Source organism: Alexandromys fortis, unplaced genomic scaffold (assembly GCF_014885135.2).
Source record: "Alexandromys fortis isolate MF-2015 unplaced genomic scaffold, M_Fortis_MF-2015_v1.1 scaffold_29, whole genome shotgun sequence".
NCBI lineage: Eukaryota > Metazoa > Chordata > Mammalia > Rodentia > Cricetidae > Alexandromys > Alexandromys fortis.
In genome coordinates this window covers 2733938-2749386 of record NW_026067891.1, presented here as the reverse complement: position 1 = coordinate 2749386, position 15449 = coordinate 2733938, and the positions used below count along the sequence as shown (strand labels likewise).

Sequence of the window (15449 nt, the reverse complement as noted above, 5' to 3'; positions counted from 1 at the left end):
ATTTTTTGTTTTTTGTTTTTGTTTTTCGAGACAGGGTTTCCCTGTGGTTTTGGAGCCTGTCCTGGAACTAGCTCTTGTAGACCAGGCTGGTCTCGAACTCACAGAGATCTGCCTGCCTCTGCCTCCCAAGTGCTGGGATTAAAGGCGTGCGCCACCACCGCCCGGCTTACTTTTCTTTTCTTAAAGATAGGGTGTCACTATATAGATCTGGTTAGCCTGGAACTCTGAATATAGATCATGCAGGCCTCCCTCAGTTTGTTGTAATTCTCCTATATCAGCCTCTTCTTGACTTGCTGGCATTACAGTCATGTGCCACCATGTGGCTTAATATTCTTAGTAGTTTTCAACCAAATTCAAGAATGATTTAGCATTAAGCAACATTCTGAGTTTTACTTCTGTGGTTGTGTGGTCGTGACAGTATTGGTTGACATAACTGTGCTGATTTTAAACTTAGAGGATAACAATGTTTTTGAAAAATGTTTCTGCGCACTTCAGCAAAGAACATAAAGTCATAGGCTGACCTGACCCATGGGGATAAGGGACTGACCCAGATATCATGGCAGATACATGGTGCTGATTCCAAAGAGCTGGTTTCTCAAACACCTAGTAGCCTCTTAGCAATTAACATACATCCCAGGTTGAGATTGCTGGTCTTGCCTTTCTCTGACCAGCCATGGCCCGTTAATGCCCAGTGCAAATAATCTGGGGCTACAATGTGTAGTCAGAATGCTCTCTGACTGACAGATGGGTTCATTTTCTTAGCACTGTTATCGCCCCTTGTATCTTTGCACTTCAAGAATGAGATGAGTAGGACTGGAGAGAGGGTAAGAGCACTGGCTGCTCTTCCAGAGGTCCTGAGTTCAATTCCCAGCAACTACATGGTGGCTCACAGCCATCTGTAATGTAATGAGACCTGGTGCCTTCCTTGCCAGCAGTACATTGTATGCTTAATAAATAAATAAATCTTTAAAAAAAAAAAAAAGAATGAGATGAGTGTTGGGATGCACTGCTCTTACAAAATGTCACCTTCCTTCCTGAGTTTAGATGCTGGGCCTTCTGAAGTATAGGGACAAAGGATCAGGGTATGCCTTTTAAGGTCAAATGCTGTCTGGCCCACATATCCTAGGGTATAATAGCTTGGAATTCTGAGATGCCCATCTAGTACATCTTGTTGAAGGGCCCTTGCACAATTGATGGAGTTAGAATTTTCTTAAAGTTTCTGTTCACCTGGCAAATGGATGTCCAAAAGGAGGCCTAGTCCCTTAGATTTGGGTTTTCCTTCTACACCAAGCTATGGTACAGAGTGCCTGGCAGTCAAGCATAGCCCATGGCTTACCACTCAATGGAAGGGCTCTAACCCTAGGATCCAGTGTTCAAACAGCTGAACCTCTCAAATGCCCCCATCCTTGTTATTTCCTAATTTGCTGCTCTCGAGTGGTGCTGTTGAGGCCATCACTGTATAGCCATGGCTGGCCAGGAATGCTATATCAGTGATTCTCAACTTGTGGGTTGCAACCTATTTGACGAACTTCTTTTTTTAAAAAAAGATTTATTTATTAATTATGTATACAGCATTCTCTTGCATGTGCATGTGTCCCTACAGGCCAGAAGAGGGCACCAGATCTCATTACAGATGGTTGTGAGCCATCATGTGGTTGCTGGGAATTGAACTCAGAACCTCTGGAAGAACAGTCAGTGCTCTTAACCTCTGAGCCATCTCTCCAGCCCCTTTGACAAGCTTCTATCTCAAAATGTTTACATTACACTTCCTAACAGTAGCAAAATTACAGTTATGAGTAGCAGTGAAATAATTTTATGGTTGGGGTCAGCACAACATGAGGAACTGTAAAGGGTTGCAGCATTAGGAAAATGAGAACCACACTACTCTATATTATATACCCAGAATTCACCTTTGCCTCCCAAGTGCTGAAGTTAAAGGGATTCACCACCATGCTCAGCTGAGGGCCATCTTTAAAGAAGAGAATTGGCAGGAGACGCTACAGACTAATGCTTCTCAACCTTCCTAATGCTGTGACCATGTAATGCAGTTCCTCATGTGGTGACCCCCAACCATAAAATTATTTTCATTGCTACTTGTAATTTTGCTACTGTTAGGAATCAAATGAGAATATATGATACGGGGGCTGGACAGATGGCTCAGCAGTTAAGAGCATTGTGTGCTCTTCCAAAGGTCCTGAGTTCAATTCCCAGCAACCACATGGTGGCTCACAACCATCTGTAATGAGCTCTGGTGCCCTTTTCTGGCCTTCAGGCATACACGCAGAAAGAATATTGTATACATAATAAATAAATAAATATATTTTTTAAGATTGTGTGATACGCTGAATATCTGATAGGGGACCTTTGTGTGGAGGGATCATTTGACCCCAAAGGGATTGTGACTCACAGGTTTAGAACCACTGTTACAGATGTACAACTGCTACAGGGTTAGTCTCAGTACAGCAATGTGTAATCCACATTTCTGTGTTAAAAGTGAGGTTGGGGGGCTGGAGAGATGGCTCAGTGGTTAAGAGCACTAGCTGTTGTTCTTCCAGAGGTCCTGAGTTCAATTCCCAGCAACCATATGGTGGCTCACAACCATCTGTAATGAGATCTAGCGCCCACTTCTGGCATGCGGGCATACATGGAGGCAGAATGTTGTATACATAATAAATAAATCTTTTTTGTTATGTAAATTAACCCATTTATTTGTTGGCTGTGCACTATTGTAGTTCGTAGGCTTGTGTATCAAATGGTAGCACTTTTACTGGTCTTTCAGTTTCTTCAGTCTTCTGATGGCAGACTTCACTGTGACGGCAGAAGTCGTGTTGTAGGTCCAGGCCCCACCAGCCACTGTCTTCATGCAGGAGCCACAGTGCCAGATGCCAACGGCTCGTCTCTTCATCTTGGTCTTGCCACAGAAGGAGCACATGTACTTGGCGTGCTGGCTGATTTCAATTTTCTTCACCATTTTCCGGAGGGAGGCACCATAGCGGGTCCCGTATTTCCCGACGATCCCGACCTTCTTGGTGCGTTTAGCCATGTCGCCGGAACCTAAGCCAAGCACGGAGAGGCTCTTTTTTTTTTTTTTTTTTTTTAAAGTGTGGTTAGGATGTGGCCAAGAGTAGCATTTAATTACCTATTATGTAGTATTTACTGCTAACAACTGGCCATCCATTGTGGGGTCAGAGCATCAGCTAAGTTTTATTTGTGCATATCTCCAATTCAGATAAAAATCAAAGAAAAATTTAAAACAGCTATTAGAGGCCAGGGCACTAACTTAGTCAATAATGGACTTGTCATGCAAATTTGATGACTTGAGATTGATTCCCATCACTCACAGAAGCAGCCAGCTGTAATAATCAACCCTCAGGAGATGGAGACGGATCCTTGGGGCAGGCTGGCTCGATAGCCATTTTCCTGAAGAACACCCTTAAGGTTGATCTCTGACTTCCACTTGCACCTTTACAAACACAGATACACACACACACACAATGGTATTGGAAGCCTTGATGGTAACAGATAGATGTAATCCCAGCATTTGAGGAGCTAAGGCAGAGGGAATGTGAATTGGAGGCCAACCTGAGCCTCTTCTTAAAACACAAGCAGAGCTGGGCGGTGGTGGCGTACTCCTTTAATCCCAGCACTAGGGAGGCAGAGGCAGGCAGATCTCTGTGAGTTCGAGGCCAGCCTGGTCTGCAATAGTTAGTTCCAGGACAGGCTCCGAAGCAACACAGAGAAACCCTGTCTCGGGGGAAAAAAAAACCACAAGCAGAAAATTAATGGAAGCTGGCTATGATATATCATGTTATATGCTTGGGAAAGCAGAGGCATAATCTCTGCAATTTCAAGATCAGCCAGTGATAAATCTTGCCTCAAAAAAATCTTTAAAAAAATCTTTTAATGGTTTTAAATAATAATAGAATACTGTGTTTATAACCTAAAATGAAAAGGTCTGTCTGCACAATGCAAAAAGTTATAAGGATCAGGTATGGTGGTACAGTCCTATAATCTCAATTACTCAGGAAGACTGAGGCAGGATCATGCATTCAAGGGATCAGGATAAGAGGGCTTGGAATGTCAGAAAAAGTATATTGGAGCTGGAGAGATGGCCCATCAGTTAAAAGCACCGGCTCTTCCAGATACCCAGGTTAAATTCCCAGCACCCATATGGCGGCTCACAACTGTCTATAACACCAGTTCCAGAGGATACAATATCCTCACACAGATATACATGCAGGCAAAACACCAATGTACATAAAATAAATTATTTTTTGAAAAAAGAAAAAGTATGTTTAAGGAGAAAATATTTTGTATGAATATATTATATAGGTAGGTACTAATATGTATGCATATTAATAGTAAAAATAGTTGGAGGACTAGAGAAATGATTCATTGGTTAAGAGCCCTAGCTGCTCTTGCAACAGACCCTGGTTCTGTTCCTAGCACCTAAACATCAACTCACAGCTGTCCATAACTCCAGTTCCAGGAGATCCAGTGACCTCTTCTGGCTTCCATGGGCACCAGGCATGCACATAGTACACTTATATGCATGCAGGCTAAACACTCATACGGTATTTTTTTTTTTTTTTTTTTGTTTTTTTGTTTTTTTCGAGACAGGGTTTCTCTGTGGCTTTGGAGCCTGTCCTGGAACTAGCTCTGCAGACCAGGCTGGTCTTGAACTCACAGAGATCCACCTGCCTCTGCCTCCCGAGTGCTGGGATTAAAGGCGTGCGCCGCCACCCGGCTTGTTTCTGTTTTTTAAACATGATTTCTTTGTGTAGCCCTGGCTATTCTGATACTAGCTCCATAGACCATGTTGGCATCGAATTCATATAGATCCACTTGTCTCTGCCTCCCGAATACTGGGATAAAGGCATGCACAGCCACCACTTGGCATCTTTTTTGAATTTGAGACAGAGTCTTTCTTTATAGTCCTAGCTGGCAAGAAACTCAGTATGTAGACAAGGCTGGCTTCAAACTCATAAGAAATCCACCTGCCTCTGCTTCCCAAATTCTGGGCTTAAAGGCACATGACACTATGCCCAGCTAAAATAATTTTGTAATTTGAAAACTGTTGTGAATTTATAAATCACATAGTAGGCAAGGACCAAACGCCAGAAAGAGATGAGAAAAGCAAACGACAAGTACCCAAAAGTATCTTTAGGGAAAATGCAGATTAAGTATATTGTGTTTTGACCAATTGTATAGCAACAACTGGATTCTGTTAGCCCTAGTAGTGGTGCTTTGAACCATCTCCCCATGACTACCCAGCAGCAGATTTCATCTCTGTGTTCTGTCCATGGGCTATGCCTGGAGCCCAGGGACCTGAGTTAGAGTCCTGGGGGCTCTGGCTGGCTTCTTCAGAAATACCTATTGGCATGGGCCAGAAGTGGGTTACTTTGTAGCTATAACAGGGATCATGGATCCTTTCTGGTTGTACTCTTAGGAGAAAGATGGAGCATTTTCTGCTACACAGATATTATTCTGCCTATGTATACTTGAATGCCTTTTAAAAAAAAGTAGTAAACATCTGGAAAGATGCCCATAGCTTAGACCCTTTTTAATCCTTTCTTTCGAATTGAGAAGAATGGAATGAGAAGAACAGCGAGATGGAGACAGGACTTTTTTGCTCTGTTTTTCTCTGAATTTTTCATGTGGTAATCCAGAAAATTCTACAGTGTACATTAAAATAGGAGACTATTGCTCTGCTGCCACTCATGTGTCTTTCTTATTCACAGGTATGGATCTTGGAGGGAGCCCGTCAACCCCTACTATGTCAACTCTGGCTATGCCCTGGCCCCAGCCACCAGCGCCAATGATAGTGAACAGCAGAGCCTGTCCAGTGATGCTGACACCCTATCCCTTACGGACAGTAGCGTGTAAGTCCCAAGCTTGTTGACTGTATGCTTCAGTGCTCTTTGCTTACCCCACTGGCTGGTCCTTACTGATTGATTCTTGTAAAGCTTGACTTGAGTGTCCCTAAGGAACAAACACTAAGCTGGCCATGGTATCTTATATTTGCAAGCCCAGAACTTGTGATGCTGAAGCTGGAGAATTGTCATGATTGCCAAGCCAACCTGATCTATAGAATGAGACTGTTAAAACAGAAACCCTAAAGAAAGAGGACAGACTGCCCTGTGAGTTACAGTATCCTTCAAAAACTAGCCCAAGGGCCAAAGTGTAATTAATTCAGTGGCAGCCCTGGGTTTAATCCCTAGCACAACAGCAGCAAAATTGTTTAAAAATCCTGGAAAACTGACCCGGGCAATGGTGGTGCACGCTTTTAATCCCAGCACTCAGGGAGGCAGAGGCAGGCGGATCTCTGTGAGTTTGAGACCAGCCTGGTCTACAGAGCTAGTTCCAGGACAGGCTCCTAAACCACAGACAAACCCTGTCTTGAAAAAAAAAAAAATCCTGGAAAACTGCCTGGTGGTAGTGGTGCAAGCCTTTATTCCCAGCACTCCCAAGGCAGAGGCAGGTGAATATATCTGGAGTTCAAGGCCAGCCCTGGTCTACAGAGCAGGTTACAGGACAGGCTCTAAAGCTACTGAGAAACCCTGTCTTGAAAAATCCTGGTACGGAGCCGGGTGGTGGTGACCCAAGCCTTTAATCACAGCATTTGGGAGGGAGAGGCTAGTGGATCTTTTTAGTTCAAGGCCAGCCTTGTCTACAGAGTTCTAGGACAGCTAGGACTGTTGCAGAGAAAAACCCTGTATCAAAAGACAAAAACAAAAAAAAAATCGGAACGGAATCCAAGCTAGAGTTGAAGTTTGCATTAGTTCTCTCTCCTAGAGGCCAAGCAGCTTTTAAGAGCAGAGGACTCAGAGAAACTGGAGGTTCATCCTCTACAGAGGATGGATTTCACTGGGAAGATGGGCCCAGGTAACAGGCAGCCTTCTCTCCAGGGCAGGGCTGGAGACAGTCCTGGGATCCATCAGGTTATATAAATGTGTTTCTTGCCCATGTTGTTCTGCCTTGGACTCTTTATTATATATATAATGTTCTGTCTGCATGTATGCCTACACACCATAAAAGGGCACCAGATCTCATTATAGATGGTTGTGAGCCACCGTGTGGTTGCTGGGAATTGAACTCAGGACCTCTGGAAGAGCAGCCAATGCTGTTAACCTCTGAGCCATCTCTCCAGCCCCATGCATCTTGATATATACCGTGAGTAGTCCTGGGGAGCTGGGGAGACTGGATTCTGTGCTAAGACCAGTTCCCTGAGTGCCTGAGTTCCAAGCCATGGAGAGGCAGATCTCAGCCTCCACTTCCCTGATACTATTATCACAACTTACGAGCTTGTTTTTTCTAATGTGGTCACATTCCCAGAAGTCCTTGTGGGAATGGACCTGTCATGAACCACCTCCTGCTGGTGGCTTTTTGGAGCTCAGGTGCATATTAAGTAATTAAATTAAGTAATTTAATGGCATAAAACATTTTGTTGAGTTAACCCTTCAGCCTGGAGTTTCTTGGAGTTCTGACTCAGTCACGCTTAGTCCAGGTTTTTTGCCCCATTCCTGGGGCTCCCTCCAAAAGCACCCTAGTGTTGGATTAAGTCTTTGCTTATTACAGTGACCAGGAGCAAGTCTTCTAATCGCCACTAGATGTCCCTATTTCATGACTGCGCAGGGTTCCCAACAGGGTTCTTGGCCTAGCTCAGCAGTTCTGCTCTACCTGTGTGTCTCTTTGCGTGAAAACTGGGAAATTGGTAGGTATAAATTAGAAGGAAGGAGAGAGTGCTCGCCAATGGTATATATGGGGTGTGTGTGTGTGTGTGTGTGTGTGTGTCTGTGTCTGTGTCTGTGTCTGTGTCTGTAGAAGCCAGAGGTCATCAGTAGGTGTTTTCCAGTGTTGCTCTCCAGGCACACTCCTTTAATCCCAGCATCTGGGAGGCAAATAGAGCTCTGTGAATGTGAGGCCAGCCTGGTCTACAGAGTGAGTTCCAGGACAGCCAGAGCTACATATTGAGACCCTGTCTTTAAAAGGGGGGATAAATACACGCGCGCGCGCGCACACACACACACACACACACACACACACACACACACACACTCTGTTATATGTTCTGCCTTCATGTTTGGTTTTGGGGGATGTTTGGCATTTTGGTTTTTTTGTTGTTGTTGTTGTGTTGTGTTTTGTTTTTTTGTTGTTGTTGTTTTTTTTTTTTTTTTGGTTTTGATTTTTAAGACAGCGCTTCTCTGTGTGACAGTTCTGGCTGTCCTGGAACTCTATGTGTAGACCAGGCTGTGCTTGAACTCACAGAGATCTGCCTGCCTGCTTCTGTCCCTGAGTGCTGGAATTAAAGACATGCAGCACCACTAGCCGGCTTGCATTTATGTATTTGTACAATGTGTGTGTCTAGTGCCCTGGAGGGCAGATGAGGGTGTAAGATATCCTAGACCTAGAGTGGTTTTGAGCTACCATGTAGATGCTAGGTCCTCTGGAAGAACAAATGCTCTTAACCACAGAGCTGACTCCACAGCTCCCTAAAATTTTAAAAAATTTATTATGAGTGTGAAAAAAAGAATGTAGGTGTGTGTGTGTGTGTGTGTGTGTGTGTGTGTGTGTGTGTGCTATAGCATATGTGGAGGTCAGAGAGCAACTATAGAGTGTTTTTTGGTTTTCTCCTATTACCTTGTGGGATCGAGGAATTGAATTTCAATCATCAAGCCTACACACCTATTGTATTCCCAAACGGCCTCTACCCACTGAACAATCTTGTTGACACTAAACCTGGAGGTCACTTATTCAGTAAAATTAGCTGAGCAGTGAGCACCAGGGACCTTCCAATGCTAGGACTGTAGGCATACACTTCCATGCCTAGCTTTGTTTTATTTTTTAAGGAGATGCTGGGGAATCATGTTGTTGTAGCAAGTACTTTACAGCTGATCTAGCTCCCCAGCTCCGCACTTTCCACTGATAGATCTAAACCACTCTTGTGTGTCTGTGTAGTTGTGTAGTTTTGCTTTTTGTTTTCATTGATATAAGTGAGCATTTCTTAGAGAAATTTAGTAAACAGCTAGCAGGCCACGTAATCTGGTTTCATTGTCATCTCATTTCTGTGCTCTAATCTAGACACTTCAGTCACTTTTCACCTCCCCCCCAGAAGATTCTGATTAAACAAATGCAGCACTGAAGACATAACTGTTGGCAGTTTACCAAATCTAATGGCTTAATTATAAAGAAGGAGAATATTCCCTAAATATTTTAGACAGTTCACAAAAACTGAATAACATTGATAACAACAGGAGTCACGTGTCCTCCTACCAGATATCTTCCCCAGATAGGATTTCTGTGTTAACCCTAGCTGTCCCAAAGCTCACTCTGTAGACCAGTCTGACCTCTCAAAGATCCTCCCGCCTCTGCCTCCTGAGTGCTGGAACGAAATGCTTGAACCACCACTAACCGGCTGAAACCAGTTTCTAACTATCTATTATATAAAAGTCTTAGGGTTACAAGGAATAGCTTTCAGAGTGCTTATTATAGCTGCTTTGGGACTGTAGCATTTCTAATTACGTTCTAGCTTCCCAACCCTAGAATGTAAATTGTTTTAAGTAACATATTTTTTAAAGCAACAGTATTTTTAAAAGTAAGCTTATTAAAGAATGATTTTTGTTATTGTTGTTTATTGGTGTGTCAAATCATGCCTAGATAGTAGTGAGGGGCCTAATAATCTGTTTGCTTTGTTAGTTGTGTTTTTTTGTTTGTTTGTTTGTTTTGTGCTTTTAATTTTTTCATTCAATTTATATACCAGCCACAATTCCGTTCCCACCCCTACTCCCTCCCCCCCCCCCCCCTCCACTTCCCATTGAAGGTAAGGCCTGCCACGGGGAGTCTACAAAGCCTGGTACATTCAGTGACAGGACTAAGCCCCCCCCCATCAAGGCTGAGCAAAGGCATCCCACCATAGGGAAATATAAATATGCCCAGGGGCCCCTCAAGCAGACAAAGCTACACAACTGTCTCCCACATGCAGAGGGCCTAGTTGGGTCCCATGCAGGCTCCACAGCTGACCATCTAGAGTTCCCAGGAGGTTGGCTCATCAGTTCTCTGTAGATTTCCTCATCTGATCTTGACCTGTCCCTCTTCTAAAACTTGTTGAATGAGTAAATTCCACACTGATTTTGCTAAATTATTTGCTACAGGCATTATAGAAATACATGGTTTGAGTTATATTAATTCATAATTAACTTAACAATTAATAACAAATTTGAGCTGAGGTAGTGGTAGTGCATTCCTTTAATCCCAGTACTTGGGAGGCAGAGGCAGGGCTACACAGAGAAACCCTATCTTGAAAATTAAAAAACAACAAAAAGAAAGAAAAAAACAATTTTGAAACACGTGATACTATTTTAGGATGAGAAAGCATTTACAAGAAAATAAGGTTAGGGACTGGAGCGAAGGCTCAGTGGTTAAGAGTACCAGCTGCTCTTCGAGAGGACCTGGGTTCAATTCCCACCACCCACATGGCAGTTCACAACTGTCTATGACTCCAGGGGATTCTGCATCCTCACTAAGACATACATGTAGCAAAATACAAATGAAAATAAATAAGCTTGTGACTAGGATGTAGCTCAGTGGTAGAGTGCTTGCGTAGAAGGCTAGATTCAAGCCTCAGTGCAAAACTACATGCATGCATGCATGCATGCATACATACATACATACATACATACATACATACATACATACATACATTGGGGGAAATAAAGAAGGCTGTAAGTTTGAAATTTGCTGCTGAAAATTCTGTCTTTATCCAAGAAGTCTGTAGTAGTTTTTAGGGCTCGCTCTAGAAGCCAAATTAACATCTCAGCAATCCATTCTGGCTGAGAGAGGTACACCAGCTCCAGGCCAGAAGGACAGAGCCAGAGATTCAGCCAGCAGGAGGAGTATTGTGGAAGCCCATTTGTCTAGGACTGAGGTACTTCATCCTAATTCTGTTTCCTCCTTCCATCTCCACACCAGCTTCTCTGTCCCCAGCACAGGTGGACCACTTGCTAGGCTAGGCACTCACCTCCATGTCTCTTTCACTACACTTACTGAATGTAGTTTTAGAGGGTAGTTCCCTTTATGTTCATGGTTTTTGTTGTTTGTTTTGTGTGTTGGAGACAAGGTCTTTATGTGTGTCCTGACTGTCCTGGAACTCACTGTGTAGACCAGGTTTGCCTCAACTTACCAAAATCTGCCTGCCTCTGCCTCCAGAGTGCTGGAATTAAAGGCGTGTGCTCCCAGCCCCAGCTTGTACCAGTTTTGTGGCTGGTTCTTTTCATTTGCCTGCCCTTAAACATTCCTCCAACATATGACTTTTTAAAATAGAGCATGCCATCTCCTGCTGCTCGGAACTGAGTTTGGCTAGTGCCATGTGGCATATATTGGACTGTTTCCTTTTCTACGCCAGTAATCATGTAGTAGTGATACCAGGATGGACTCTGTCTCTTTGTGTTTTGTTATATCTGAGGAATATCTCATTTAATTCTCTTTTAATTAATTAATTTTGAGACAGGGTCTTACTCTGTAGCCCATGCTGGCCTGGAACTCACTGTGAAGACCAGGCCGGTTTTGAATTTAGAGATCCACTACCTCTGCCTCCTCAGTGCTGAGATTAAAAGTGTGTGCCACCATACTTGGCTGTATTTCAATTTTGAATCTTTGAATGTTGACATTTTCAGCAACACTCTTTTCCTGAAGTCCTTTGTGACCTCTCACTGCCAGAGTAGTTGCCATCATGGCCCCATCAGAAGAGGACCGCAGTTGTGTCTGTAGCACCTGGTCCTCCTCGGCCTATGGAACTCATAAGACTTAATCTCCAGCCGGGCGGTGGTGGCGGATCTCTGTGAGTTCGAGACGAGCCTGGTCTACAGAGCTAGTTCCAGGACAGTCTCCAAAGCCACAGAGAAACCCTGTCTCGAAAAACCAAAAAAAAAAAAAAAACACAAAACTTAATCTCCAGCATAGCCTTTTCTGCAGCCTCTGAATATTTTCTTAAGAAAAGAACATGTTGGGGCTAAAGAGGTGGCTCAGTGGTTAAGAGCATTGAACTTCTCTTCCAGAGGACCTGGGTTCAATTCCCAGTACCCACATGGCAGCTCACAAACTGTCTGTAATTACAGTTCCAGGGGACCCCACACATGGTAAAAAAAACACTTATATATAAAATAAAAAAAGAGAAAAGATCATATTATCAAAATGGAGACACTTAAAATACATGTAGATGGTTTTTGTTTTAGGGGTAAGATAGATTCTCGTATAAACAAGGTTGGCTTCCGCTTCCCAAGTGCCAAGGCTATAGGCATGTACCACTCTACCCAGCTAATGCAATGCTTGAGTTAGACCCATGGCTTCATGCATGCTAGGCAAACACACTGTCAGCTGAGCTATGTCCACAGCCCCAAGCATAGGCAATTTTTCTTTGATAATCTGTTCATCTTATATTTTATTGGGAGACTTAAGAAATTGGGATAAAAAACTACCACCGATATTTGAACATACATCTGAAGCAAAAATGAAATGATGTTTCTCACTATACCTTCTGGGATAGCTTACAAGTTTCTCACGTTGGAGCCCTAATTGGATCATACAACTGTTCAACAAGGTGTTTCCTAGTACGATGACACCCATCTTTAGATGTAGTTTTTGAGGACAAGCCTAATCCTCAGAGGCTGGGGATTTTAAAGTGTTGTGTCTAAGTATAGAAGAAACAGGTTTCAGCTGTTGGCTTTAGGCCACCTACTATCTTGAGTGCCTGGGAATCCAAGTCATATGAATTTTAAACTCCCATTCCTCTATTCTCTGTGTCCCCTTTGCATATGTAAAAGGAAAAACACTGTAATGCTACCCTCTTGCCCAAGCACCTGGGAAGGTTGCCAGGGCAACCCTCTGACGGGGCTTTGTCTTTTCTGCTGTCAAGCATAGTATGGTTGGGGTTCCGCTGTCCTTGATGACTTCCCGCCTCCCCCAGCAGGGCAGGATACACAGATCACACACCTTAACTGCCCTGTGGACTCTTTGATTAGCAAGATAATTTAAAAACCTATCCTATCTGCCATGGAGATTGCAGTCCTCCCACCCACCTGTTTTCTTTTTTTTTTTTTAATTTTTTTTTTTTAATTAGTCTGAAGAGCAGCTTGGTAACATTTTCAGCTCTCTTTTTTTTTAATATTTATTTATTTATTATGTATACAATAGTCTGTCTACATGTATGCTTGCAGGCCAGAAGAGGGCACCAGACCTCATTACAGATGGTTGTGAGCCACCATGTGGTTGCTGGGAATTGAACTCAGGACCTTTGGAAGAGCAGGCAATGCTCTTAGCCACTGAGCCATCTCTCCAGCCCCCCACCCATCTGTTTTCATGTAACTAGAGAACTGTGGTGAGAAGACCCAGCACTTGGATTTGTCAGCCTGTCTTTTCTGATTTGCTAGTTCCATTTGTTGCCATGATTGATTCCTAGAGCACTTTCTAGAACTATGGGATAGAGGCTGGGCAGTTTCACAAGGTGTTGGATATGTTGTCTATCTCAAATAAGCAAGAGTCTGGCCTTTTAGTGACCTTAGTCCTTGGATTTATGGCTGCTAAAGGCTGTTTATAGTTAGCCTTACATGTTTGCTTCGCTCTTGTAAAAGACTCACAGTGGCCTGGGTTCAGTCCCCAGAATCCACACATGTGCTGTGGTACATATACTTACCCATATACATGCATAAACTATATACATGGGGGGGTGTAATAAAAATTTTTAATGTGAAAATGATTCTTAGCTATCAAACTTTCAGACTTTATAGACTCAGAGATAAATAAAGTAAGGGCAGCTGATCTTCATTGAAATGTTGATAAAATAGTAGCTAGAAGAATATTTCATGACTGAGTTCCTGGGCTTTTTACATATGATTTTTATGTGTGTATGTCATGAAGTGCATGTAAGTAACATATATGCATGCACATGGGCTGATACAGTGTGGATATATCATTGCTATCAGTAATACCCATGGGCTGGTAAGTATATGGTACTCCGCTGTATCTTATTTTCTACTTGAGCTAATGGCTATATCTTTTGTCTATTCAGGGATGGAATCCCCCCATACAGGATCCGTAAGCAGCACCGAAGGGAGATGCAGGAGAGTGTCCAAGTTAATGGGCGGGTGCCTCTACCTCACATTCCTGTAAGTCCCACATATATTCAGCAGCACTATACCTTCTCTCCAGATGCCTAACTGGTTTCCTACACAGAGTTGGCCACCATGGCACCAATCAGTAGGAGAGATACTTGATAGGCTTCTTAGGACCACAGATTCCCACTGGGCACAGCAGACAGTCTGTCTGAGTGATGTTGAGCTGAGAGATAACCATCAGAGTAGATAGTCTATGGTAGCTCCCAAATCTTGAAACGCTTCTTTTGCTCAGTAACAGGAAGTGACTTCCAGTTAGCACCCACCCTTCCCTGTATGGTTTCCCTGTAAAGTCAGATGTTCTTCTGTAGTAGTTCTGAGAAGATGGATTTCTACTTGGGACCCAAGCCCTGGACATTGCAAGTCACCTGACCCCAGGGTATGTTAGATATCCATTCACAGGCTTTACTACTGAAGGAACTTGTCCTTTTTGTGGCTGAGCCATGGGTGCTGCCGTGTAGACATCTTGGCTCAGAAGCTGCCTCAGCATTGCCTCTTGAGTAATAACAGTAGCTTGTCCTGAGCCTGTTGACTCTGTGTTTGAGCAGGCATTTATAGCTCTCTATAATCACGTGAAACAAGGTATTTTCTTGAGTGTTGTGAGGCATAACAGGAGACCACGAGCAGCTGACTTAAAGGAGCTTACATTTTAATTTAATGTAATTTAATTTTAATTTAATTTCCATGTAACTGCCTGTTTGATTTCCTCTATATTTATAGCTCTCTCTACTTGCACTGACCACTAGTGGCACACAGAACAATTATTGTTCCTTCTGACACATAGGCTTTTGGGCAGAAAACTTGTAGGAGAACTTGGGGAGCTTGTAGCAGTGAGGACGGGCAATTCAGAGCATCACACAGACATCGGCATTTGTTTTGATTCATTTTATTATTTTGAGACAGCAACTATGTAGCTCCGGCTTACCTTGAGCTCACAGGGTGATCTTGAACTCACAGAAATCCACCTGTTTCTCCTGGGCACTGGGATTGAAGATATGCACCATCACACCCAGCCTCATCAGAATTTCTTAGTTGGAGTCTTTCAGCTTTTTGACTGCATCTTCAGTTCCCAAGTTAGGAAAGATTCATTTGTGATTGGAAAATCGTGTTCATTTTATATATGATGTATTTTGTGTCTCCCATTGCTGTAACAGAGCCTAGAATCCCAACCCTCCTGAGTGCAGTCCTACTCTGATTACACTCAGCCGTGCATCAGGATCAGGCACTGCTCCATCCAGGATTTCCTTTGAACAAGTGTATGCTGTGGGACTAGCCTACTTCAGA

General features: G+C 43.3%; 2 protein-coding genes across 3 annotated transcripts in view; one reads left to right on the top strand and one right to left on the bottom strand.

Moving 5' to 3' along the window:
• The window catches only part of Axin1 (axin 1), a 54969-nt gene that overhangs the window by 29609 nt on the left and 9911 nt on the right, over positions 1 to 15449 (top strand). For both annotated transcript variants that reach the window (XM_050134120.1, XM_050134112.1), the window contains exons 3-4: positions 5742 to 5882; positions 14063 to 14159. In XM_050134120.1, coding sequence (XP_049990077.1) covers positions 5742 to 5882; positions 14063 to 14159 — 238 coding nt within the window. The remainder of the gene's footprint in view (positions 1 to 5741; positions 5883 to 14062; positions 14160 to 15449) is intronic.
• LOC126496644 (60S ribosomal protein L37a-like) lies at positions 2681 to 3092 on the bottom strand. Its single transcript, XM_050134131.1, has one exon. It carries the CDS (start codon positions 3041 to 3043, stop codon positions 2765 to 2767), a length of 279 nt encoding a protein of 92 aa, XP_049990088.1. The 5' UTR covers positions 3044 to 3092; the 3' UTR covers positions 2681 to 2764.